We start from the raw sequence: 26475 nt of genomic DNA, 5'->3' as shown, positions 1-26475 counted from the left end.
TTTCAAGAAGGGTGAAATAAAGACATTTTTAAACAAAGATAAAGAGTGTTAACCACCTACAAAAGGATGTGCTTAAGGGAGATGAAAAATCCCTGATGAAGGGTTTAAGATGCAACAGGGAGTGGTGACTATAGAAAAATGGTAAACATGTGGTTAAATCTTTCAAAATTATGGTATAAAGTAATAATTCTCACTCTGCTGTGTAGTATTAAAAGTGAGAAAATGCTAAATAACTGAACAACAGCAGCAGGTAAACTGAGAGTAGGTGTAATTGGAATAAAAGTGGGAGAAGATGTCAATCATTTTAAAAGAAGGAAGCAAAGGAGAACAGGAAACCTAGAAAAAAAATCAAAGAGAAAACACAAATTGAAAGTAGAAAGAAATTTAACATATGTAAACAGACTTAACTCTTCAGATAAAAGCCAAACACTGTCAAATAGATTTCAAAAATAAAAATGATGTTTACAAGAGACAGACCTAAAACATGAGGATGCAGAAAGGTTGAAATTAAAAGGATAGAAAAGAATGTGTCTGGGAAATATTCAGCAAATTGAAATGCAGGTTTCATTATGTTGGTATCAGGGAAGAAGTATTACTAAAGATAGAGAGGGTTACCATATGACGATGGAAGGTTCATTTTACCAAGATAATGTAACAATCCAGATCTTTTATTTACCTACCAAAATGCTTCAAAAATAAGAAGCAGAATTTGACAGAACCAGTAAGGAGAAATGGACAACTGTTGGAAATTTTAATACTCCTCTTGCAGAAATTGATAGAACATTCCGACCAAAATTCACTAAAACTTTAGAAGATGTGTACAACACAATTTATAAACTTGATATAATTGGCATGTAGGATATTCCCAATATTTAGAGAATGCACATGAACAAAATTTGATCATATACTAGGTCATTAAGCAAGTTTCAGCAAATATAAAAAAAATAGGAATTGGGCTGGCAGCTGGCAGCCTAACAGTGCTGCTGCCTTTGAAGGTTCCTGAGGGGGTCCCAGTAGAAGTGAGGGCAGTGAGGATGCCTGGTCCAGCACCTCAGGAATGCACGTCTGGGTGACGGACACTGGGCAGTCCAGACTTGGACATGAATGTCCTTGAGGATGAAAGACTCCTTGAAAGGATGACCTTGGTCTCATTCTTCAAATTTTCATAAGTGGTGTTTTCATCTTCCTTTATCATTTCTTGGCAATATCAGTGAGAGGTCAGATATCTAAGGACAACAATAAGGAAAGACTTTTTTCCCCTCAGCAAAGAATAACCAGCAAAAGCCTGGAAAAAAGACCTAAGTAGGAGAAAGGTCTGCATTTTGAAAGTGTCTCTCTAGAGGCTATAGAGGTTTGCTCTTTAGTGATCATTACAGAAGATGTGTTTGTAGTGAGGGATGACGACTTGATTCTACTCTTCTTCCCCAATTTATGATCGAGAGTGCAGACTGGTTCAGTCCCACATGGAGCCCACCTGGTCTAAGCCATCTCCATCAGGAAACATATTAGGTGGAGAAGAAGCATTAGCAGATACTACTAAAGGACAATGGATATTCTCACATTACCATCTCTCTTCTGCCCATCCAATAATTTCCTAATTTTTTCTTCACTTTCAAGGCCAGGGGGAGCTGATGAAGGCAGTCATGGTTATGAGTCCTCCTTCTGGTTATAATGAATGAATCTGGGGTGATATTAAGATGTAGGACAGTACTTAAAGAGTTAAAAACTGACCTTGTTCTCAACCCAAGCAGAATTTATATAGTAGCTAGCCTTCTTGGGGTTGCACAGGAGAAAACTTGGTTGTAATCCAGTAAATCTCAGCTGTCACTCATCAATAAATGTTCTATATGACTGTGCTATTAATTCATGTGATCAATACACCTCATGTGATAACAGAACACCTCAATCTTACATTGAGTATTGTTTAAGAAAATACATTAAATGTTGATATTATTGCCTGCTTCTTTATGATCTCTGTGCCCGTCTGTGCTGATAGCCCCATAATGGCAGCAACTGTGCTATGGTATTTACTGCTGGACGTTAACACACTGCTTAGCACAGAAGAATGAATGAAAGGTCAATGAGGGGATTTCCCTGGTGGTCCAGTGGATAAAACTTTGTGCCCCCAATGCAGGGGGTACGGGTTCAATCCTTGGTCGGGGAACTAAGATCCCGTATGCTGCACAGCACAGCCAAAAGATAAATAAATAAAAAATATAAAATGACTGAGTAAACAATTTGTTAAAAAAGAAAAAAGTCATTGAGGTCACTTCCTCTTCACTCCCAAAATATTTAGGAACATAAAGCTTTTGTTCAGTGACATCAAAGTAGGTAAGGTAGAAATCAATAACAAAATTTAGAAAACAGGACTCCAATAAAGATGTTAAAAAAAAAAAAGAACTGTACAGCTGACTTAAAAATTGCTTCAAAATTTAAAAGGCTAGATCTCTTGTTAAGTGTTCTTACCATAATAAAAATTTAAAGTAAAAAAATAAATAAATAAAAATAAATAAAAAACTAAGAAATCACTAAAAATGTTTGAATTCATCTCATTGGAATTTAAAGGATATTTCAAAATAACTCATAGGATCAATGAAGAAGAAATTTTAATGAATATTATAAAACAGAATTGCATAGTAGAAAACACTACATATCAACACATGTGGGTTGCAACTAAAATGACAGAATAATGTTTATAGCTTTTAATGTTTCAACTAGGAAATAAAGAAGGCTAAAAATTATAAGTATTCAACTTAAGAATATGGAAAAGGGGGAAAAACAAAGAAAAGAGAAGGAAAAAACAAAGTTAAGAACATGAATTTATAAAATATAAAAGGATATGAAGTCAGGATGTTTTGAAAAACTAATGAAACTAACAAACTGTGAAAATACTGATAAAAAGAAAAAGAGAAGCGGTACAGATAAATGCTATAATGAGTGAACACAACTACAGTTATAGTAGAGAGTTACATGATTAGAAAGTATTTGGGCAACTATACTACTACATATAATATAGTATATAGTATATTATATATATAAATGGTTGGGTGAGAGCTCTCTTCCTGGTTTGCAGGAGGTTCAGTATTTTATAGGAGGCTCTACCCAATGCAGAAAGATACAGGTAAAATTAAAAGAAAGATTGGAACATAAACAACAAAACCTATTTTCCCATGTGATACGATTAACTCTATAGAAATCCAGAATGTAACAGCAAATTATTAGAATTTACTAGAGAGTTCAGTATGGTTGCTGGATGATAAGGTTAAATACCAGAAACATAATTGATAAATAGGAATACAACTGCCATTTACAAAAAGCATAAATATATAATCTATATATTTATATAATATAAATATAATCTATCTAGGAATAAATCTGACAAAAATATGTGAAAGCTTTACTGAGAAACATACAAATTTATAGAAAGATATTAGAAAGACCTAAATTAGTAGGTTCATTCTCATTTCTTTTGGGCACAGAGCCAGAAAACTTACCCCAGCCTTCTTTGTGGCTAGTTGTGACCATGTGACACAGTTCTAGCTCGTGAAATGTGAGGTGACACGCTTTGCACCGCTGTCAGACCTGGTCTGATGGTGATCTGTGCAGCTAATTTCTATGCCGTCTTTCTGGCTTGTGGCCGATGAACACAGCAGATTTGAAGTTGGCAGAACCCTAAGATGGAGGGATCCCGCGTCCCTGAACCACTACTTGGAGGAGATTTCCCTGCTGCTCAGGAAAACCCATTATGTGAGGAAGAAGTAAATTAATGGAGAGTGTAAGCTTCTGTACTTTCTTGGATATCTTTGTTGCAGTAGCTAGCATTACTCTAATTAACTCAGAAAAATGTATTAGGTTTAAAAATAGAAAGACTCAACATCCTAAAGGTATCGATACTTTGCAAAATGATCTGCAGATTTGATCCATTTCCAGTGGAATTCCAGCAGAGCTTTCCATGAAGCTTGGCAAGCTGATTCTAAAGTTTATACAGACTGATCAAAGGCCAAGAATAGCCAAGACATTTCTGAGGGCAAAGAAGAACATGGGAGGGAACTCTCTCAGATATCAGAACTAATTATAATGCTGTAGCTCAAAATAATTGCTAATGGGAGGTTGCAAGTTAAAACCACAGTGATTTAATACTTACAGATGGCAAAAAATAAAAGTTGATGTCACTAAAGGATGGTGAGGATGTAGAACAATAGGAACTCTTTACCACTGCTGTTGGTGAAGGGGTAGGTAATATAGGACCTAAGGAAAATAATTTGACAATAAGCAGTGAAGTTGAACATACCATGTCTTTGACCCAGAAATTCTACCTTCTTACACATGTCCAGTAGGCAAGATGGGAAATGATGTTAATAGAAGCTTTTTGTGTGATAACACGTTATTGGATATAAGACAAATTTCCATCAACGGCGTGAAGGACAAAAACTTTACACCATTTACAGCATGTTCTTTCAGTGGTGTATGATACAGCAATGTAAGTGTACTGCAAAATGGATTAAATTCAAAAATACGATTTTAAGTGGAAAAAGGCAGTTTGCCCAAGAATAGATAAGATTTATCTAAAAATTTTAAAAATGAGAACTATATATCATATAAGGATATTAGATATGTGGGAAAATTAGAAATGAAGGCAAGCAAATGATAAACACAAAAAGTCAGGGTAATGGTGACCTCTTGGCAAGGGGTAGAAGGACAGTGTGGAAGGAGCACAGAGGGCTTCTGCATTGGTTCTGTTCTAATTATTAAACTGGTGGTGGATACTGGGGTGTTTTTATTCTCATACTTTATAACTTGCATGTATGTCACATTATTTTACATGTGTCAAGTATTTCTTAACTTGAAAAATAAAAGTAATCATTGACTCTAACTATATTCTTTTTGACAGACCGTTATTAGCTGTACTTATTAAGTGACAATTAAACTTTTCCCACTAACATGCTTTTTATGTTGCTTTTTCCCTTAAAAATCTACTTACTAATGAATTTGCCTGTAATGTGAAGGTTCCTTTGGAACCTGGTTTCAGTCTCATCTTAAGTCTCCATGACCTTGCTAGACTTTAATTTTGTCATCTTCAACATTGAGATATAGTCCCTAACTCATAAAGTTGTTGTGAAGATTATACATGTACATCTTATTGAAACGGATGTTAACAGTTATGTCTTCATTCAGATTCTTTCATCAAACACATGTTGACCATCTGCTGTGCTACAGATGCTGTAGGGGGTACAAAATTAATAGGATGTAATGCCTCTCCTCCAGGAGCTAGATTTATTCACACACAACTAGACAGTGCTGCCGTAGGGGAGGTCATTGTGGAATAGAAACTGTTAAAGAACCTCAAAGAGAAAGGAATTGGTTCTGTAAATTCAAGGGAGGCTTCAAGGAGGCGGCGGCCTGTGAGTTGAGCCCCCAATGATCTGATTTTTTTTGTTTGCTCTCGTGTATGCAAAGCTCCCCATCATCGTTCCCACTTTCCACTAAACACTCTAAGTATTTCAGGTGAGTCACCACAGTCACCTAAAGAATAGGGTGTGGCTGTGAAGGCCTCGTCCGTACCATACCTTTGCCTCTCTCACTTGCTCTTGCCTCCAGTGGAAGCCATCCACAGTTGTCCGTTTTAGTAGATGGACCTTAGTATCACAGGGACATGAAATCCTCCTTAGTTGTTGGTGGATAGGATAAATAGATTCCACTTTACCTTTGTCTACACTCGGGCAAAGTAAGGGCCCTAAAAATGCCACATAAATATTTTTTGGGGGAATGTTATGTCTCCATGAATCATCTGGCTTAATTAGACTGGTCCTTTTGTATCCTTTTTTATGTGACCAAGAGAACCAGTAGCTGACAAATTTACTGACCCAGAGAGAAACTTCTGGGAAAAAGCTAATACTTACTGGATACCAGCTCCAGCAAGCCACAGCGCTAATTTTTCTTTCTGAATGAACCAATCATTGCTTCAGATATAGAAGCATCTTATAACCTTCTGGTGTGTTAAAATCTTTGGAGACAATGTTTTTAAGCTTTCAGCATAATGTAAGCTGTCTTTCATAATGGGAATTTAATAGAGACAAAGGAAAACCTGTGTGCAGCTTCTCCAGAGATTCTTCTTGAAAGCTCAGTTCTTCTAGGAAAAAATTTTTTTAAAGGGAAGGTGTCTATTTTCTTATCTTCTAGAATGAGCCCTTTGAAACATAAGCCAAGCCATGCATACCCCTTCTCTACCGCTGGAGGCTACCCCTCCAATGGCCTCCTAGAAAACAAATCTGAAACTCTTTCTATGGTTTACTAGACCACTCCACAATCTGCCCTCACTTCCTGCCACTTCCCGTCATACACTAGGACCCAGACACAGTGGCCTTCTTGCCAATCCTTGATCTTCACCTCGCATGTTCCCGAAGGTTAGGGCCGTTGTGCTAGCTCTTTATCTGTCAGAATCATTCTTGCTCAGATTTTTACAGAACTCTCATTCTTATTTCATGAATATTTCTGCTCCAATCTGCTCAAATGCTACCTCCTCAGAGAGACTTTTCTGATCACCCCATTTAAAGTATAATTCCTGTTGATCTCTGTACCTAACTGCTGTATGTTTCTCCATTGCATATATCACTATTTGGCAATATTACATATGCTATGATATATTTTTTTACTTTTTTATTGAAGTATAGTTGATTTACAATGTGTTACTTTCAGTACAACAAAGTCATTCAGTTATATATATACATAGGTATACATGTATATATATATATACACACACACACACACACATATATATATATATATATATATATATATATATACATTCTTTTTCAGATTCTTTTCCCCATGGGTTATTACAAAATATCGAGTATAGTTCCCTGTGCTACACAGTAGGTCCTTGTTGGTTATATGATATTATATTTTTTATGCATGTTCTCCTCTTTCTCTTAAATGTAAGCTCTAAGAAGACTGGGGACTTTGTCTGTACCCTGGTGATTGGTACATAATGGTTTTCAATAAATATTCATTGAATGAACAAAGGAAAGAACTTACATTTCTATTGACTAGAAGATAAAGGGTTAAAGAAAAGATTGAGGCTTCGTGGTGGTATCCATGCTGGTACAAGACAGAGGTAGTGTGAATTTTTATAGAAAATACACAGAACTTCACATCAGAAGATGTGGGACCTTCTATATTTGGCACATGACTTTGAATAGGTCTGAGCATCAATTTCCTCCAACCAAATGGATTAGACTAAAGTTGATAAGATCAAAGGAGATAAAGGAAGTGGTAAGTTTTCATAAATCTTAAAATCTTAATATAATTATTGCCATCTCTTTGGGTCAATATGTAAATACAAATGCAAAATCAGGTACTCAAATTAAAATTTCTTACTTTCAGAACTAGAAAAGCTCTCCTAAACATCTAATGAAATTCCAGTCATCCTTACATGGGAAACTTAAGTGCAGTTTAAAAAATGAGTTGAAGGGCTGTTACAGAACTACAAAATATAATATTTCCATACATGCATGGATGCAAATGAAATTATAAGCATTGCTTTCTTGTTTCTTAAATTTCAGTCTTTATAAAATTAGTTAAGATTTTCATATTGGTTCTTTATCTGAGGAATAAGTAGATATGCTAATTTCAGCTAGTTACAAATTTTAATTTCATAATATTCCCAGCTATCTCTTAGGTACAATCTTTGCGAGTCATTCTGTGTAGATAAAAGAAAAGAACAAAAGCCCACTTCAAATTAGGTTGTTTAAATTCCCTTTTTTCTAATAAGGATATCCTTGCTGTTATGTGATAAATACCAAAAAGCCTTAGTAAAAAGGTAAATTTCTAAGAGATTTTTAAACATATGACAAATGTTTTAAATATTAATATTTGAATAAATAAATGAGGGCTAGATTTTATAGTTCACTGATTCATATTTTTTTAAGTGAGGGCCTATTTTGATGTGTTAACCTGATTTATTTAATTTTTTTTAGCCATGATTATTGCCATATTATTGAGATAGTCCATGTATAATGAATCTATTAAAATGTGCATGTTGAAGCCCAGCTATAATTTATGTGTCTGTTTACTTGGAGGTGGAGGGTGGTTTTACTAAAATAATATCTTTATGTATTGGAGATGAAAAGTACATGCTAAATCGCCCCTGTGGAAGGAAACCAACTTTGTTTTGCAGGGCAGGACTTCAGTCATATACACTGCCTCGATTTAATGAGCGCGTCTTCTGTTGCTCCAGCTTTCTTTCCTGTCTTTATTCAGTTCACGGAGTTCATTGAATAGAGTCTCAGAGAAGTGGAAGGGCCTATCCTGAAAAGACAGAAGAGGGTAGCACCCATTCATCACGCTGGGAGAGCTCCTAATCCTCAGTCAGTGCTGAGCTCAGATGTCACTTCTTTTTTTTTTTTTTTGCGGTACGCGGGCCTCTCACCGCTGTGGCCTCTCCCGTTGCGGAGCACAGGCTTCGGACGCGCAGGCCCAGCGGCCATGGCTCACGGGCCCAGCCGCTCCACGGCATGTGGGATCTTCCCGGACCGGGGCACGAACCCGTGTCCCCTGCATCGGCAGGCGGACTCCCAAGCACTGCGCCACCAGGGAAGCCCCAGATGTCACTTCTTAATGACGTCTTTCCCCACCATCTTCTCCCTAATGTTCCAGAATTCTATGTCTTTTGGCTCTTTGAGTTTATACTTTGCATAATCTTCTACTATATCCTGTCTCACATGGCAGTTTTTTAATCACATCTGTTTAAGTATTCCCAGTACTCTGAGCTTCTCCTAGTCAACACTGTATCTGTAGCACAGAGCCTGGCCTATTGTGAGTGCTGACAGTATTTTTGCAGAATAAATAAGTTAATGCAAGTGCTGCCACCCTGAGAGAGACTGAGGGTGTACAGAGTTCAGCCAAAGTTGAGATGGGATGATCCTTGCTTTTACTTTGGACTGCCAACATTTAGAGGGTGCAGACATTGTGCATAAAGGTTTTTAAAGACTGTCCAGAATTTTAAGCCCCTCTTCTCAACAATGGTCCCTTTCCCAAACTCTCAATTCTGCTATCATTTTTCCTTTTATGATGACGCTCAAAGGGCGCAAGTGTCTATCACTTCCCCCTTCTCTCTTCTTGTCAATGAATACCACTATTGATTTGCAAGTTACTTGTCTGCTTGCCCTGAACTTCACCTTGGTTATAAGGGTCTCTCCTTGCTAAACCATCCCTCTCATCCTCGTGGGCGTAGAGATGTGTGCATGGAATTTTCTCCAATGTAACGAGATTTACACCTGGCCCTGCAAAAGAATAAATGAGAGGGTCAGTGGAGTGTGTGTGTGTGTGTGTGTGTGTGTGTGTGTGTGTGTTTGTGTGTGGTGTGAAGGGCAGGGTGGAGGTGTTGAAAGAAGATTGAAGAAGTTAGAGGAAGACAAAGAAGAATGTGAGTTTTACGGTCTCTGAAAATTTCTTTGATCTTCTTTTCCAGGTTGACTTTGGATTTGCTAAGAAAATAGGATCTGGACAGAAAACATGGACATTCTGTGGAACTCCCGAGTACGTAGCTCCTGAAGTCATTCTCAACAAAGGACATGACTTCAGTGTGGATTTTTGGTCCCTGGGAATTCTAGTGTATGAGCTCCTCACGGGCAAGTACGTACCTTGTGTTTTGTCTCTTCTTTAGAGAAGTGCAAAAATAACTTACTAATGATAAAAAATATATGATTTAAGAATTTAACATTTTGGAAGTGTTTTTGATTAAGCATGATGCCTTTTCCTCTTCACATTATGTCATATATAACATGCTTTCTAGCTTGTAACATGGTGAAAAGATTCAGGAAGGTGCAGGAGTACAAAATTGCTATGGTTTACCTAGAGTGGCAAGGCCTGTTATTATAGATAATATACCAAGTGTGTGAAGGTTTGGGGAATCCATCATAAAAATAAGAAAGGAAATTGAAGTTGTGGGCTGTTATTATTTCCTCATATTTTATTTTGTAGTTGAGAAAATAGCAATCATAATTCCATTAAATCCATTGATCAATTAAATTTAGCCGTGTTCTTCCATTTTCCCAATAAATCATTAACCAGAAATGCTGAAAGAAGGCAACATTGCTGGATTTAAATTTTAATCCCCTTGTCAACTGCTTTCTAGAGGTGCTAATGAACAGAGACAAGACACAGCAGGAGTTTTACAAGTTAAAATTGGATTGCCATTCCTGAAGCGATTAAAGGGCTGTATTAATGAATCCAGGATCCCAAATATTCAACCTGCCTGCACACACGTACACACTTATACACACACATATTACCTCACATCTGTAAAGCCCTTGACAGCTTACAAAGCACTTACATGTGTATTATCTAATTTTGTTTTCACAAGCTTGTATGGAAGTTAAAGCAGGAATTGTTTATTATCTTATGGTTTAAATTTGTATTATGATTATTTTATGATTTAAATCTTATAGATTAGAAACCTGGGTCAGAGAGCTACTTGCCTAAGATCAAGGATTTAATCTCAGGTCTTCTGACTCTAAATATGACACACTTTTCATTAAACACGTGTGCCTTATACATAAGAGTTTTTTAATATAATGCATGGCTGTATAGACAGGATTCAGATCAGGTAGTTTTCTTTCCTCCATTTCTCATTAACTGATTTGGTCATTCTTTTAAGCCTTTACAACCAAATATTCTCAGTCTTGATGTCAGGGAGGATTTGCATTTGAAATGGCACAAGAAATGCTGGAATGAGCCCAGTGACGGGGATTCCAGTCTCAACACCTGCGTTACAAAAGGAGAGTTTTGTAGAATCTTCTTGAGCTTTTTACACTGCAGATTTCAATGTTGGGTTACCCATGGCTCCATTCTTTTTCCTTGTCCACATGAAAGATTATTTGAGGACTTCCCTGGTGGCGCAGTGGTTGAGAGTCCGCCTGCCGATGCAGGGGACACGGGTTCGTGCCCCGGTCCGGGGAGGATCCCACATGCCGCGGAGCGGCTGGGCCCGTGAGCCATGGCCGCTGAGCCTGCGCATCCGGAGCCTGTGCTCCGCAACTGGAGAGGTCACAACAGTGAGAGGCCCGTGTACCGCAAAAAAAAAAAAAAAGATTATTTGATATCTGTAATCATTTTCAAATATTCATTGCTTAAGATTTTGAAGTAAAAAAGAGAAAAATTTCCAGGTAGTCATTCAGGGATAAAGTTGATTAAGGTCTCAGGACACAAGGATTTCTATTTCAAGGGTTTGTTTCCTCATCCCTGGAAAATTTGTCAGCTGCATTTCTAAGACATTCATGATGGCTCTTGTAGGTAACTGGAGAATATGCATTTCAGTCTTCATCAGCTGGAATAAATTGTCACAAGAAGTAGGGAAATAAAGTGAGAGAATAAGGAAGGGGAAAAAAATCCTCAATAACTTGGAGTTGCTGAAGTGACCTTGAGCTGTCATGAAGAAGGTGCAAAATTGCTGTTATAAAGGCTTTCGGGGTAGGGCGTGAGAAAAGTTCATTTTAAATGCCCTAAAGTCAGGAGGTAAAACAAAAGAACTAAAAAACCAAACCAAAACAAAACACAACCTACTTGTAAATATATAAATAAGTTGAAGGAATTGTAGCAATGGTTTTTGTTTTCTACCTCATTTTCTTTTCAAGTGAAACATAGATTATTGAAAAGTTGGTGCAACGGACTTGTTTCAGGTTCATTACCAAGAGTGGGAACTCTCGGTATCCAAAGGTCTCAAGCGTGACCAAGGTACAACAGAGTCATTCATGAAAATCATCTTTAATTTTCAAAAATTAAATGATACAATAGAATAGGTATGAAAGTGTTTTTAAAAGCAGAGTCCATGCATGAACGTGTTATCCAAACCCAGTGGTTAATTTCCAGTGCTTTCTTACTCGTCTTAGCAACAGTTGCCTTGAAATTCTCTCTTCGTGGTTTCTAGGACCTCCCTTTCTCTCATTTCTCTTCCCATGCTAGAGGCTCCAGCTCAGTGTCTGTTGCTGGATTCTTCTTGTCATCCTGACCTTCTTCAGTGGTCATCGGGCCACTTCAGTCCTTGACCTCTTTCCTACCCACTCACTCCTTGGGTGATAACATCAAGCCCTATGCCCTGTAGATACTGTCTGATGACTCCCCGGAATCATACCTCCAGCCCTAACCTCTTCCCTGAATGTCAGACTCATAAATGTAACTGTCTGCTTAGCATCTCTATTTGGATGTTCAAGATGCAACTCGATTCTCTTCCTCAGAACCTGCTCTGAACCTGCGCACCCCCAGCGTAACCTCCACACCAGTCTTAGTAAACAGTATCTCCGTTCCATAGGTCAAAACACTTCAGTATCCTTCTTGAATCCTTTCTTTCTCCTGCGTACCACATTCACCCCAGTAGCAAATCCTGTTGACTTTATGCCATCGAAATAATCCAGAATCCCACCATTTCTCACCACCTTCACCACTACCGTTCGAGTCCAGGCTACCAGGCCTGCCTTCCCCCACCGCTAGTACCATCACAGTTTATTTTCAACACATTTTTAAAAAGCTTACTCTGACTTCTGTAAATTAGATCACCTGACCTGAGAGTATTCCCAGGTCCTTCCCGTAGCCCGCTAGATCGAGATAACCATGCTGCCCTCACCTCTTACACTCTCTCCTGCTTCCTCACTCCACCAGCAACACTGCCCTCCTTTCTGTTCCAAGAACGACCCATGTCCACTCCTGACTCCTGGCCTTTGTACTTGCTGTCTTGGAATCCCTTGCCTGTTTGGCTCATTCACTCCCACCTCTGCTCAACTGCCAACATATGAGAGATGCTTTTCCTATCCACTGTGTCTAAATAAAACCACACCTCCTCTCTCTCACTCTCTGCCCTCCCCTTTATTTTTCTTTTTAGTGATTATCACCACTTGACAGATTACCTCTGTGTGTATGTGTGTGCGCGTGTGTGTGTGTATTTTGTTAAGTGATATGAAATTATTTTCTAGCATATATCCAGATTTGCTATAAAACAACTCATGAGAGGGAGGGAGGGAGGGAAAAAAAGAAAAGAAATTTAGTTGTAAATGTGTCTCAGATGCTGGTCCTAGTGTCCTATTTTGGCTTTTCTCTAGCCCGCCCTTTTCTGGGGTTGACCAAATGATGACCTACAATTTGATTCTCAAAGGAATTGAAAAAATGGATTTTCCCAGAAAGATAACCAGACGACCTGAGGATTTGATTCGGAGGCTTTGCAGGTGAGAATGACTATTAAAAACCCCTTGTTCTTGGGGGAAGGTGTGAAGGCTTCTCATTTCTGCTGCCACACATTTTAAAGTTAGGTGTATATTTACTTTTTGTACTTTTCTATGTAGTTAAATTATATTTAATGAAAATCATTTTCTATTTTGCCGTCTGTGCTAGAAGTTTGAGTTTCCTTCATGTAATACACAGTACCTACTCATAGTTTAAAAGAGATGCAGATTGTTCAGATTATCTTTGAGAATCATCTTTGTTAGAGGAAAATAGAACCACAAAACTTAGCTTAATAAAAGAGTAGTTTACAGCATTGTTATTTTGAGAGAAAATTAGTGGCGATGATAAAGTGTTACTGTATGTCCTCTTTCAATCTTCATTAAAAAAAAAAGTACCCCTATTTTAAATTACTCCAAATTTCTACTTACCACTAAAAATAATTTATTGGAGAACAGAAGACTTCTAGAATTTTGTTTAAGCTTCATTTTGTTGCAGTTTTCTTGCACACTTGAACTTTTTTAAAAGCTTTGAAATTTAGTAAATTTAGAACATGAAACCTAGCTGTGAGTTGCCCACAGAAATTTCTGCATGCTTCTAAAATTTCAGCTCTGTTGTAAATGATTCTCTAAAGCTTTCCCTGGTTCCCTTAGCAGACTTGGTAAGGTGGCATCGTCCTGTTCTTTTAAGCATTTATTCATAGCTCATTTAAAGCACTGGGAGATACCTATATCTATATATCCGTATGTATATACCTATATCTATATATTGGGATATATAGATATTGAATACATATATTCATATTCCTGACTGTAATTTGACTGTGGCTCCCCCAGAGGGGGCATGTGTTTTCCATCTCCTTTATTCTCAGATGTGCCTGGTCTATGAATATTGTTGACAAAATGAATGAATGAATAAAGAAAAATTGTTAAATTTTAATGTAAAATTCACTCAAACATAATTATTATAAATTGACTTAAAATTTTTATTTTAGGCAAAATCCAACAGAAAGACTAGGAAATCTGAAGAATGGAATCAATGACATTAAGAAACACAGGTACACAGTTACTTCTTTGCCCAGAAAAATCTAGAAATTTATTTTTAAAGTGTGGTAATCTTGAAGCTTCTCTCAGTCTGTAAAGATCCCTACACAAATGATCAAGTTTTCCTTTTTGGTGCTTTATTTTTAATTTGTGTTTTACTAGCTGCGATGAAGTTATAAAACAAATTACAAAATCACATATTCAAGTTATAGCAACTTAGCTTTTTATCTGCTGTAATCTCCATTATTTTTTAATATTAACTTGGATTCTATAAAGGAATCAAGTTCTAATTTTGACGTTTCATTTACAGTTAAAGTAGGATAGTTATTGTTCTCAATATTCTAGAGAATGGGTCAGCTAAACCAACTGTTAAATAGTATTCTACTTCAGTTTTAACCAATATTATATATTTATTTAAAATATAATTTTCCTTTGACCAGCTCTCCACATTTTGAAGCTTCCTATCGTATTTTACTTTTGGGGTAAAGTACATTGATTTCCACAAAACCTCAAACAGTGTTTTATCCTTATGTAATAGTCTACAAAGCACCTTTTTCAGGTCTGTGAATTTCTAAAGCTGGTCTTTAAAACCATCAATAACTTCCATAATATAAACTCTCTGATTTCGTTCCATATGTGGAAGTTCAGGCCTTGGAGTTTTTTTGTTTTTTTTTTTTAAATCTATGCCTAGCTAAATCCTGCAATCCTTGAGATGTTTTGATTTTACTTATGATTTACAGAAGTGAAACATCACCTATTGATAGTACAAAAAATAAATTTGAGAATTTCATTACTGAAAACCTTTGAGCACACTGCTGTGTTCACTTTCAGAAAGAAAAACACCTCTCAACATTTTATTCTTCTCTGGATATTTTTACTGAAGAATTAGGGGCACATCAACACAGTGTGAAAATAAAGGGAGAGATGCTGCTGAATAGAAACACTATTCGTTTTTCTGAACAGTAGTGGTGCAGCTCAAAAAAAAAAAAAAAAAAAATCCCCAAGCTGCCAGCCCTGCTCTATCTATTCATGAACTTTCTTGAAATAAAGCCATGTATTCAACATTGTAAATTCATATCGGGCTCTGCCATAAGGATATATCAGGACGGGGATGGGGAAGCAGGGAGGGAGGAAGAGATGGAGACAGACACATCTGTGGATTTTATAGACATCCAAATACGTATTTTATTGTTCTTTGTCATCTTTTGGATTGTCTTTCGTGTAAAGCTCATTATTTGTCTTAGATTCCAATTTATCTCTCTTCCTATGTGCTGTTATCACAGTTTCTTTTCTCATGATAAAATGACACATAAACACACCATTCATATTGAACAAACAAGTGTTCAGTCAGTAAAAGTCCCCCCTTCCAATGTATTTCCTCTTTTATCTCATTAAAGAAGCATCTTCATGTTTGCTCTGGGGTAGGTGGGAAATAGAAGTGATATAATTGTTAACAGGTTCCCGTTTTATCTCTTACTTCTTATTTACCTGAGGCTCATTTAAATATAGCTGTCAAGTTGTGATTAGATGTACATGCAGATTCATGCTGAAGGATTTTCTCACTTCAGCATGGTAATGAAGAATTTTGAATTTCCTTCCCCATAGGGATTAATTTGCCCACTCTTCTTAACAGGGTGTTCTTTGCCAAGTAGCTGAAGCATACAGCTGAAGCTGCTGTGTGTAGGGCAGAGTTCACTAATAAGATGTACCAAATTTACACAGTGCCTTCCGGTGAGCTCAGGGAGATCAAAAACATTATTTCATCTGATTTTCATAGTGCTTCTTAGCATACAAAGATGGGGCACGGGGGTCTGAAAAATAGAACTCTCTTTGCTTTCAAATAGGAGTGTTCTATAGCCTTGCGTAAGTCTCCAAGGCACATATAGCTTCACTACCCAGTATATTCTTGTAATGTTTTTTTAAAAAAGCATTCTTTCTAAAATTTGCCATGAGATTTTCCCACTCCTCTCTAAAGTAAAACATCTTTTTTCCTTGGAGAGTCATTTACTTCAATTTTGTATTTAACAACAATACACTTAAACGTGGCATATTGTTATATGTTTGTTCAGTCTGTGTTAAATCATCTTTCTTAAAAATAGAGTTCCTCCCTCTCCTATTTATAAGTTAACTTATAAACTAGGTACCAATCATGTCTCCCAACACCTCTCTGAAAAGAGGGATAATATAGTTGTAGGGTACAATTAAATCTTTCCTGCTAGGTAGAGGAGTAATTTGTTTCAGGTCTCTTAATGTTACCTTTAATATTTCCAGTCTCTAGAATTTTACTCTCAAGAATAGCTACTACTCTTTTAAAAATGAAGAAGCAATTTATGTACAGTTGCTGCTAATATTTCTTTAGTGAATATTTTTCACACACGACTGCATGCTGGCACTTGGATTACTTAAAATGTGGTTAGTGTCAAAAAGGCCAGGTGTTAAGTGAATAACCACTCATGTTAAGTAAATATTGCCATAAGTCAAATTGTAACAAGTACTCAGCAAGAAATGCATAGGCTCTTTGATTCAGTAGAGTAACAGTAATGATTTTTATTAATATTTATGGAGTAGCATCTGGGTAGAGAGCATTGTAAAATATGTGAAAAGGAATTGTGTCAGTCATCGGTGGCAAAAGAAAAGAATCCACAGAACTGTGTGCCTAGAAATCCCTAAAAATGGAGCCTCGGTCTGTGCAAAGAAGGTGATGGGTGGATCATGGAGAGGACTTCTGTGGTTTTGCAGCAAGGACAATGGAAGTCATACATCTAGGATTGCTGTCTGACTCTCACTCTTTGCTTAGAGACTCAACAGTGTAGACCAAAATGGCACTTTGGGTTAAGAATGGCATCTGAAATGGAATGTACTAAGAGCCCGCCCTCTCTGTTTTTAGTACTTTTTCTCTTGCTAAGCTTAGACTTGGAATGAGAAATCCAGTCAAGGAGTGACCCAAAACCAACTCCACGAGAGGGAGGAGATTGAAAAAGGTAGAAGAGGGTAACTTCGGATACAGTTGACAGACTGATGAATACGAGGGCCTCCTAAAATCTCCCAGCCTTCATTCTGATACCTCCCACCACCACCCTGACCTATCACGCCCCCCACTGCGATCATTCTTCACATAGCAGCCAGAATCGTCTTCTGAAAACGTATTTAGATTGCATCACTTCCTTACAACTTTCTACTGGCTTCCCGATAAGCATAAAATCTTGACTCCTTGTTGTGTTCTACAAGACCCTATAAGATCTGGCCTCTGGCTGGTTCTCAGACATCATATTTTTCTCTCGTTTCCCCTCCACTCACCACACTTCAGCTCATTCCTATCACTTTCTTCCATTCAGAAGGTCATTGCCACAAATCTTCCCATGGCTTCTCCCTTCTCTTCATTCTGGCCTCAATTCAAATATCACTTCTTCAGATAGCACCCTAGCTAAAAGCAGCACCTCCCAAGCCATCCGTATCCCAGTCATCATCCACCATTTTATTCTCTTTTATCTTCCTAGTACGTATTAGTATATGAAATTAATGTAAATGTTCGTATTGTTTACTTTTTTGTTTGATTACTTGTCACCTCCTGCCAAAATAAAAATATCTTGAAAGCAGGGTCTTTGTTGTTTTTGATGCCTGGGACCAAGTTGACTTTCCATAAATTTTTGTTGGCTGGCAGACCTGACCTCAGTGTCCCAATAGAAAAGATCAGTGGATTTAAACAGTATTATTCCAGGTTCTTTATAAGATTCTGAGAGACACAGTACATTGTTTCTGTCTGAGAGGAGCAAGTCCTCCTCATTTCTGGTGTTGCATTTCGAGCTCACCAAGCCTGATACGTATCCTAAAGACCAGATCAGTCCTTCCTTTTAGATTAATAGTTTGGAAGCAATAAATGAAAGAACTTCATCTGGCCATCAGCCTTCTCTCATTACAGATAACTGTAAAATACTTTTTATCTTGGAGCCTCTTATATACATTTCACCAATAGCATCACCACCATGGCAGTGTGTTACTGTAAGACATGATAGTTAGAGGTCCTATGTAAGGGTGTTCTCTTGTAGAGTCATTCAGTTATTCAACAGACATTTATTGGAGCCCCTGTTTTGTGTCAAGTACTGTTGCAAGTGTTAGGGACACAGAAGGAAAGGAAACAGACAAAAACCCCTACTCTCATGGAGCTTGCATTCTAGTTGGAGAGAAAGAAAATAAAGAAAATAATTAAGTGTATAGTAGGTATATTAGAAGGCAGTAACTTATAAGGAGAGAAAATAAAGTATGGAAGGAGGATGGGAAGTACATGGGGGTGGGGTTGGGGAGGGGTTGCCATGTTAGACTGGATGGCCAATGAAGGCCTCTCTAAGAAGATGACCTTCGAGAAAATACCTGATGGTGTTGAGGAGACAGACCATGTGGAAATCTGGGGAAAGGACAATTCAGCTACAGGGGCTCAAGTGCAAAGGTCTTGAAGTGGGAACATCCCATGCTTGTTGGAAGAATGTTGAGGAGACAAAGGAGCAAAGAGAGAGAGAAAGAGAAAGGTAGGGCAGTGGCAGGGTGGGGGAAGGGTGGTGGTGGAAAGGGTGATAAGGCCTCTGGGTTTTAATAAAGACATGGTAATGACTTTGCCTTTTACACTGAGTGAAATTGGAAGCATTGGACAGTTTTGAACAAAGGCATGATGTGAACAAAGGCTGCAATGGCTGATGGCTTCAGGCAGGCAACATTTAGTGTTTACTGGAATGACAGGCAACAGTTTTTTTTGTCTGCAGTTGATACAGTGATTAGATTACTCTTTCAAGTTTTCCTCCAAACTTAAAATGTTGGAGGAAACATTTCCTCCAAATGACTTGCATTTTAAATGATCACCCTTGCTGGGCTGTTTCCCATGGACAAAAGCAGGAGGACCCGTTAGGATGTTATTATACTAATACAGGCAAGAAATAACTGTGGCTTGGCCCATGCTGGTAGAGTAGAGGTGTTGAGTATTGGCCAGGTTCTGAATACCAACGTATTTTGAACGTAACAGACTAGATTTACATATGGAGTGAGATAGGATGTGAGAGAAAGGATAACTCCAAAGTCTTTGGTTTGAGCAACTGGAAGAGTTGAGGGAAGTTCGTTGCGGAAAATTTGGAGCTTCAATGTGGACCTGATACAGCTAGATGCCCGTTAGACATCCAGTGGGGAGATGGTGAATAGCACTTGTAGCTAGCAGCCTGTTAAGCAGTGTGTGTGTGTGTGTGTGTGTGTGTGTGTGTGTGTGTGTGTGTGTGTGTGTGTGTGTGTGGAGGGGGGCAGGGTGGTGGTGGAAATAGCAGTTTGGGAGTAATCAGTTTATACATGCTATTTAAAGCCACAAGACTGAATGAGATTTCCTAGAAAGTGGGAGTAGTTGGAAGAAGAGGTCCAAGGACTGAGCCCCAGAGCATGCCAACTTCCTATGGAAATAGCAATGGAAAATGAGAGAAAGCACCCAAGATGGTAAGAAGAAAGCCAGGACAAGGGCATGTCTCTGACGCCAAGTGAAGAAAGTGTTTTGGGAAGTGTGAGTGATGAGCTGTGCTAAGAGTAAGATGAAAACTGAGAATTAAGGGAATTCGCTGGAGTGGAGAGGGTGAAGCCTGATTGCGGTGTGCCTAGGAGAAAATGGGTAGCGTCGACTGAAGAAAAACACAACAACCTAAAAGTTGCAAGTTATGTTTTATTTGGAGACCTTACTGAGGACTATAGCCCAGGAGACAACCTCTCAGCTCTGAGGAACTGCTGCAAAGAGGTAAAGGAGGAATCAGGATATATAAGAGTTTTTGCTTTAAAAACAAAAACATGTAGTACAACATTGGAAGATTACTGCTGAAGTGGGGAAGGGCCATATAGGGGTTGGGGAGTAAGAGGTACAAACTATTAGGTATAGAATGAGCTATGAGGATATATTGTACAACACAGGAAATATAGCCAATATTTTGTAATAACTATAAATGGAGTATAAGTTTTAAAAATTGTACATCACTATATTGTACACCTGTAACTTACATACTGCTGTACAGCAACTATACTTCAATTTTAAAAAGAAAAAGAAAAAAATTTACCGCTAATCACAAATAGAAGACATCTCAAGTCAACGATTTTACTGCTTTTCTATATATGGGAAGATGTAAGAGTTTGGGCTCCTTGAAATTACCCCTTAGATATGCATCTTAACTATCTAGGACCAGTATTCAGTTTTTCTCCATCCTGAATCCCCCATCAGGTGGCTGCAATGGCTGACGGCTTCAGGGCAGGCAACACTTAGTGTTTACTGGAGTGGCAGGCAACAGTTTTTTTTGTCCGCAGTTGATACAGTGATTAGTTTACTCTTTCAAGTTTTCCTCCAATGGGAAGAGAGAAATGGAATGAGAGTTGGAGGGGAGTTCGGGTCAAGGGAGATTGCTTTGTGGTTGGAAGAATTTAAATGTTTCCATACTGATTCGAATGCCCCAGGAGAGACGATGTTAAAGATTCAGGAGAGAGGAGAATTTAAGGAGCATGTCTGAATAGAGAATGTCTACAAGATCAAATACACAGCAGAGGAGCTGACCTTAGAGAGAAGCAAGGGCAGTTTATTCATGGTGCAGTAGAGAAAGGGAACACACAGATGTGCCTACACAGGCAGGTTTGCTGGTGGAAAATTGTAGAAGTTCTCTTTTCTGCTCCTGGTTTCTTAGTGAAATAGGAAGTCAGGCCACCATTTGGGAGGGAAGATGGATAGGAGGTCTGAAAGTTTGAGGAGGGAGGACGAAGAATGGATTATGAGTCTAAGGGAGTGTGACGAGGGGAACAACAGGGAAACCTAGACTGACTGCTGGGCAGCATTAAAGGCCCCCCTGAGGGTAGTGGGCATGGATTTAATGTGAGAGACACACATGTGTGTGGGCATGGTTGGTATTTGCAGCTATACTGTTGCAGGCAGGGAGCAGGCAACAAAATGGGTGGACAGATGACTTGACATGCTAATAGTTTATCAGATAAGTAATATTTCTCTGTACTTTTCTGATTTCTCAGGTGGTTAAATGGTTTTAATTGGGAAGGACTTAAAGCACGGAACCTTCCATCACCTTTACAAAGAGAGGTATCGTATCTACTATATTACTCTCTTGATTTTTTTCCAAGTATTTGTTTTTGTAAACAGGTTTTAGGGGCGTGTGTGTGTGTGTGTAGAATAGATTAAAAATTTTTTTTAACAGTTTTAAAATTTAAGTGAAAATGTCTTTGCAATTGTGACTATATGGTCTAAATAGTATTATGTATTCAATGGACCTTAGCTCAGCTCTTAAGAATGGATTACATGTAAATCTAAATCCCAAGGTAGCCAGTGTTGGTCAGGCTGACAGATGGTTCTAAAAATATAATATGAACCTATATGTAATTTAAAATTTTCCAGTAGCCGTATTAAAAAAGGTAAAAAGAAATGGGTGAAATTAATTTTAATTATCATAATACATTAAAATATTATTTCAACATGTAACAAACACAGAATATTAATATATTAATAAAGATGTTACATTTATTTTTTTCATACTGAATTTTCAAAAATGCCAAGTGGTTTTTCCACTTTCAGCCATCTCAGTTCCGACTAGCTATATTTCCAGTGCTCAGTCCCCATTGCTGGTTGGACAGCACAGCTCCAGAGAAAGCAGAACATCTGCTAAGTTGGGGAGGGAGGGGGATGACTCAGGAATAATCTAGTCAACACCCTACAAATGTTATGTTGTGTTCTCTGTAAAGGAATTTTGAGGATCTTTGTCTTTCTTTGTACCTTTTTAGATTGACATCTGAATTTTTTCATTACTCGTCTAAGTCATTGTGGAAAATGTAATTTCGAGTATGTTGTAAATATTGACATTTTATAGTAAAACACTACTCTCACTTTGCCCCTTTAAATATATCCAGTGGAATCTAAATGCCATTGAGATATGAAACCCATCAGCCATTTAAAAAATAGACAGAAATATTACATGACTACTTTTTCTCTCTAAACTCCTATTTTCATGTTTCCATTAGATTTTCTCTATAAAATTTCATCCTAATGTAAAAGATTTTTATACTGGATGGTCTTCTATTAATCATTCTTTAAGTGCCTTTCAATTTTAGTTTTTATAAAATTAAAAATTTTTGTGAGGATAAAAATTTCGCTGGCAATACAGATATTTCTTCTGGATTCAGTTATAATTACATTTTTGTAGCATGCAGTATCAAACAACATACATATATTATAAATTTTTAAATAATTATTAAACAAAAATGTTTTGAAAAGAAATTATTAATGTACTTGTGGATGAATATTATTTACTAAAAAATGGGATCAGATTCCACATCAATTCTATTTCTTTTTAAAATTATTTTTCTGTAGATGAAAGTGCTAAGAGTTGTGTTCACATAAATAAGTAAATGAGAGTGGAGGATTTTATAATAGCAATGTCACTTTGAGCACCTTCTGAGTAGTCTCCTTATGCCCCCAAAAAACTCATTATGATGGATCATAAATAGTATTTTTAGTGATCTATCAGCTGATAATTCAATTAGGTACTAATGAAGATTGTTTGAAAGCAAAGAATTGGAAACCACTTGATTTGCAAAGTAATTTAATACCAGAGTAATTTCACTCTTTCAACAAAGTCACTAGTATTTTGAATTGTCCCTTTGTTTGACATTCTGGAGAATTTATACGGGTCAATTAACCCTATAAAAATTCAAGATCAGTGAGAAACTTTATTATAAAGTGGAAGAAGGATTCTGGCAAATTTTGATATTTTTAATATTTCCTTTTAAAATATTTTCCAATTTGAAAAAAAAAAAGAGACATCATTTCTGTCACCTTTTCTTTCAGAAATAACCCCTTAAGCCAGGTAGCTCCTACTGCATGTAATTCTGGGACCCGATCCATTTGTTCTAAAGGGGAGATCTCATGAGACTGAGAGTGTGACTCAAAAATGATAACTGGTTCTATTTTCCTTACATGTACATTACAAGTGGTTGCAGTAGAAAATCAGTGTTCAGATACAGAAAGCATTCCCCATATGTTCTAGCATGCTTTGTCAACGTTATCCTCACCTTTGGTTTCATCCTTTTTCTACTAGCTAAGTGGACCCACAGATCACAGCTACTTTGACAAGTATCCTCCCGAGAAGGGGGTGCCTCCTGATGAGCTGTCAGGCTGGGATAAAGACTTCTGACAGAAGAAAAGATGATTACTGCCCTACATACACAAAAGGACTATAAGGACCAACAATCCAACACTGATTATTTCTCTTCAGAGTATTATACTATCTTTTAGAAGACTATTAGAGAAAAGAAATCCCTGCCCATGAGCTGGGGGTGGGAAATAGTAGGTGCGGAGGTGGTTCTGAATGATAATGTCTCATTTAGATGCTGTGAATTATTCGTGTGTTCTGTTCTTTGCTTTTCTCAAATGTTGAAGGCTATCCTATTCCCCTCTTCAAAGTCAGAACCATTTTTGTCAAAGGGACATAATTTTCTCTGCAATCTGTTGCTCCGTCCCAATCATATTTGTCTCCTTTGAGTCCTAGTAAGGTTTAAAAAGTGTCTTGCCCTTGAGCAACTAAGTCATTCAAATAGAAGAAAGAACAAGGGTGAATTTTGGAAGATTTCCCCCGTTCTCAACAATCCCACGTAAGCATTATGGCATCTTGAAGTCATGGCTTGCCGTAAACTTGGTAGTCAACAGAAGTTCTTGATTTTCACCTGTGTTCAACCTAGAACTATATTGATAGGCTTCTGAACCTAGTCTGGGGAAAGGCAAATTTGAGTATTAGTCATTGGTACCACTTTCTAACACAGATGAGTTAATGAATCTAGCCAGGTAATTACATTCTATTGGGGAACTTAGAAACAATAAACAAAGCAAAAAATATTTTTATTCTCCTGTGACCAGCTGTGATACCTCAGAGACTTTTCAAAAGTCTTGTTAAAGATGGTTATAATGTGTGGTTAATTGATGGGCCTTTGGAAAGGTTTTATCTTATATATTAAATATTTTCACAATCAAATTAGAAAACACGCAGGAACTACATTGTGAAGGCTTTTCCTTCCCATTACATATGGAGGAGAAAAAATTCTAAAAGGTATAAATGCTGACTCTTTGAAACTCTGAGATATTTTGGCCAGTTCTGTGATTGTTGCTATTAATAAACCAAGAGTATAGAAATAACCACAGTTAATTTTTAATGGAAATCCCATTGGCAGATATTGATGCACGCCTAATCACTGCTGCATTAATAACTTTAAGGAGACATTTGAGTCATGGGAGTGTTTATAATTTTAGATTGTTAAGGCAGGCAAGCCACTAGAGAAGGGATGGGACGGTAAAAGGGACATCCAGCATCTGTCCCCCTCCTGGCTCCTCCCTGCAGTCTTCCAAATAACAAATAGATTTGTTTCAATAGCATTGGACGCCAGTAACCTAAGAACTGTACTAGTAGAATGTTTTATGTACCGATCATGATCATTCTTCCACCCTCCTTCCCAAATGGATGGGAAACAGATTTTCTTTTTATCTTTTTGATCTGGCAGAGTAAAAATAACGTCGAAGTTCCTGCATTATTCAAGCTTCTGGTTATACTTTCCTATGCTAATGTTCTATAGGAAAAGCATCGCTATCCACATCCACCCATATTTTCAGCATTCAGAGAGTCATCTATCTGCTTCTGAAGTGTTAAACCAGATAAGTGAGGCCCAACCCAGGAAGGTGCATCCTTAACAAATTAAATTTCCACATTTAGAATCCTTTTGCTGAACCAAAGAATTTTTGTTTCCTGTAGTAGTATTTTTAAAGTTTATGTATTGTACATAGAAGAACCATTTTTAATAGGATCAACATAACCTGCTTAATGAATTTCTAAGATTTTTTAAAGATTTTTATTTGAATTTGGTTTGTAAGCACTGTATGTTTTTCCATGTATATATTTTTAAATTACCCACCTATAAATGTAGGGAATTTATGTATTGGGTGGATATTAGAACTGTACAGTTATACTAGCAATGATATTCTCAAAGGTGATCAATAGTTGTAATTCAAAAAAGACTTACATATATACAAATAAAAACCAACTTAGGGTACTACAAGTTTATTTTGGCTATGACTGGCCATGTCAATATATAATCTCCACATGTGATTTTATTGTGTTTACTTTGGAGTACTTTATGAAGATGGAGAAATGAGAGACTGAACCATTAATACAATCCCATTTCTATTTTGTAGCTGGGTGACTTTGGAAAAATGACTTCACTTTTTTGAGTACTAGCTTTCTCACCTGTAGAAAAAGCACAGTAAAATAATACCTACTTTAGGCGCCTGTTTTGGGGAGTAAATTGATACCTAGACAGTCCTTTGCCAATTTCAATGAAATAATCAATGCTGCATAGATGGGAGCTACTGTTACTATCTCTATTAGAATTAAAGGGGCCTTAATAACCGTTTAGTCCTGGACCTTATGTATCATTGGTATCTGTATGCACAATTGTACCAATTAAATCCAGTATCAATCTTTTCTTTTTCTTTTAAATCATGAAGTAAAGATGGTTAATCAAATTTTAATGCATGTGATGAAGAGTTAACCCTCACCAAAATGAAGTGCTTTATTAAGAGTTCACTGCTCGGGCTTCCCTGGTGGCACAGTGGTTGAGAGTCTGCCTGCCGATGCAGGGGACGCAGGTTCGTGCCCCGGTCCGGGAAGATCCCACATGCCGCCGAGTGGCTGGGCCCGTGAGCCATGGCCGCTGAGCCTGCGCGTCCGGAGCCTGTGCTCTGCAATGGGAGAGGCCACAACAGTGAGAGGCCTGTGTACCGCAAAAAAAAAAAAAAAAAAAAAAAAAAGAGTTCACTGCTCACCTAAGTTCTAAGTTTTAACTTTTTATAAATTAAGGATATATATGTATATGTACATATATATATTCTTAGAAAATACAGAAAATTATCCCCCTATATACAGACCCATCATATTCCTAATCATTAAGTCATTCCTAATCTGTCTTTTCTGGGTGCAAAGTTAATTTTTCATTCTTGAGCCTCTTCTCTGCAGGGCCAACTTTTCATGACGATAGTTTCCTAATATGTTCTCTATTAAAATGTCTGGAGGGAGGAGAATGTAGTGGTGAAAAGTAAGACTTGGAGTCAAAAATTATGGGTTTGAATTCTTGCTCTGTCCAGGTTTGTGTGACATTGAATAACAAACCACATCTTTAT

At 37.4% G+C, this 26475-nt stretch overlaps 1 protein-coding gene across 2 annotated transcripts in view; it reads left to right on the top strand.

Moving 5' to 3' along the window:
• The window catches only part of PRKG2 (protein kinase cGMP-dependent 2), a 96101-nt gene extending 70129 nt beyond the window's left edge, over positions 1–25972 (top strand). For both annotated transcript variants that reach the window (XM_030878098.2, XM_060299538.1), the window contains 5 exons: positions 9470–9633; positions 13092–13214; positions 14204–14266; positions 21276–21342; positions 23351–25972. In XM_030878098.2, the coding sequence (XP_030733958.1) occupies positions 9470–9633; positions 13092–13214; positions 14204–14266; positions 21276–21342; positions 23351–23446 (513 nt within the window). In that variant the 3' untranslated portion in view covers positions 23447–25972. The remainder of the gene's footprint in view (positions 1–9469; positions 9634–13091; positions 13215–14203; positions 14267–21275; positions 21343–23350) is intronic.
• Positions 25973–26475: the final 503 nt, after the last annotated feature.

This window comes from Globicephala melas, chromosome 5 (genome assembly GCF_963455315.2).
Source record: "Globicephala melas chromosome 5, mGloMel1.2, whole genome shotgun sequence".
Lineage (NCBI taxonomy): Eukaryota > Metazoa > Chordata > Mammalia > Artiodactyla > Delphinidae > Globicephala > Globicephala melas.
This window is presented reverse-complemented; position numbering and strand designations above follow the sequence as displayed.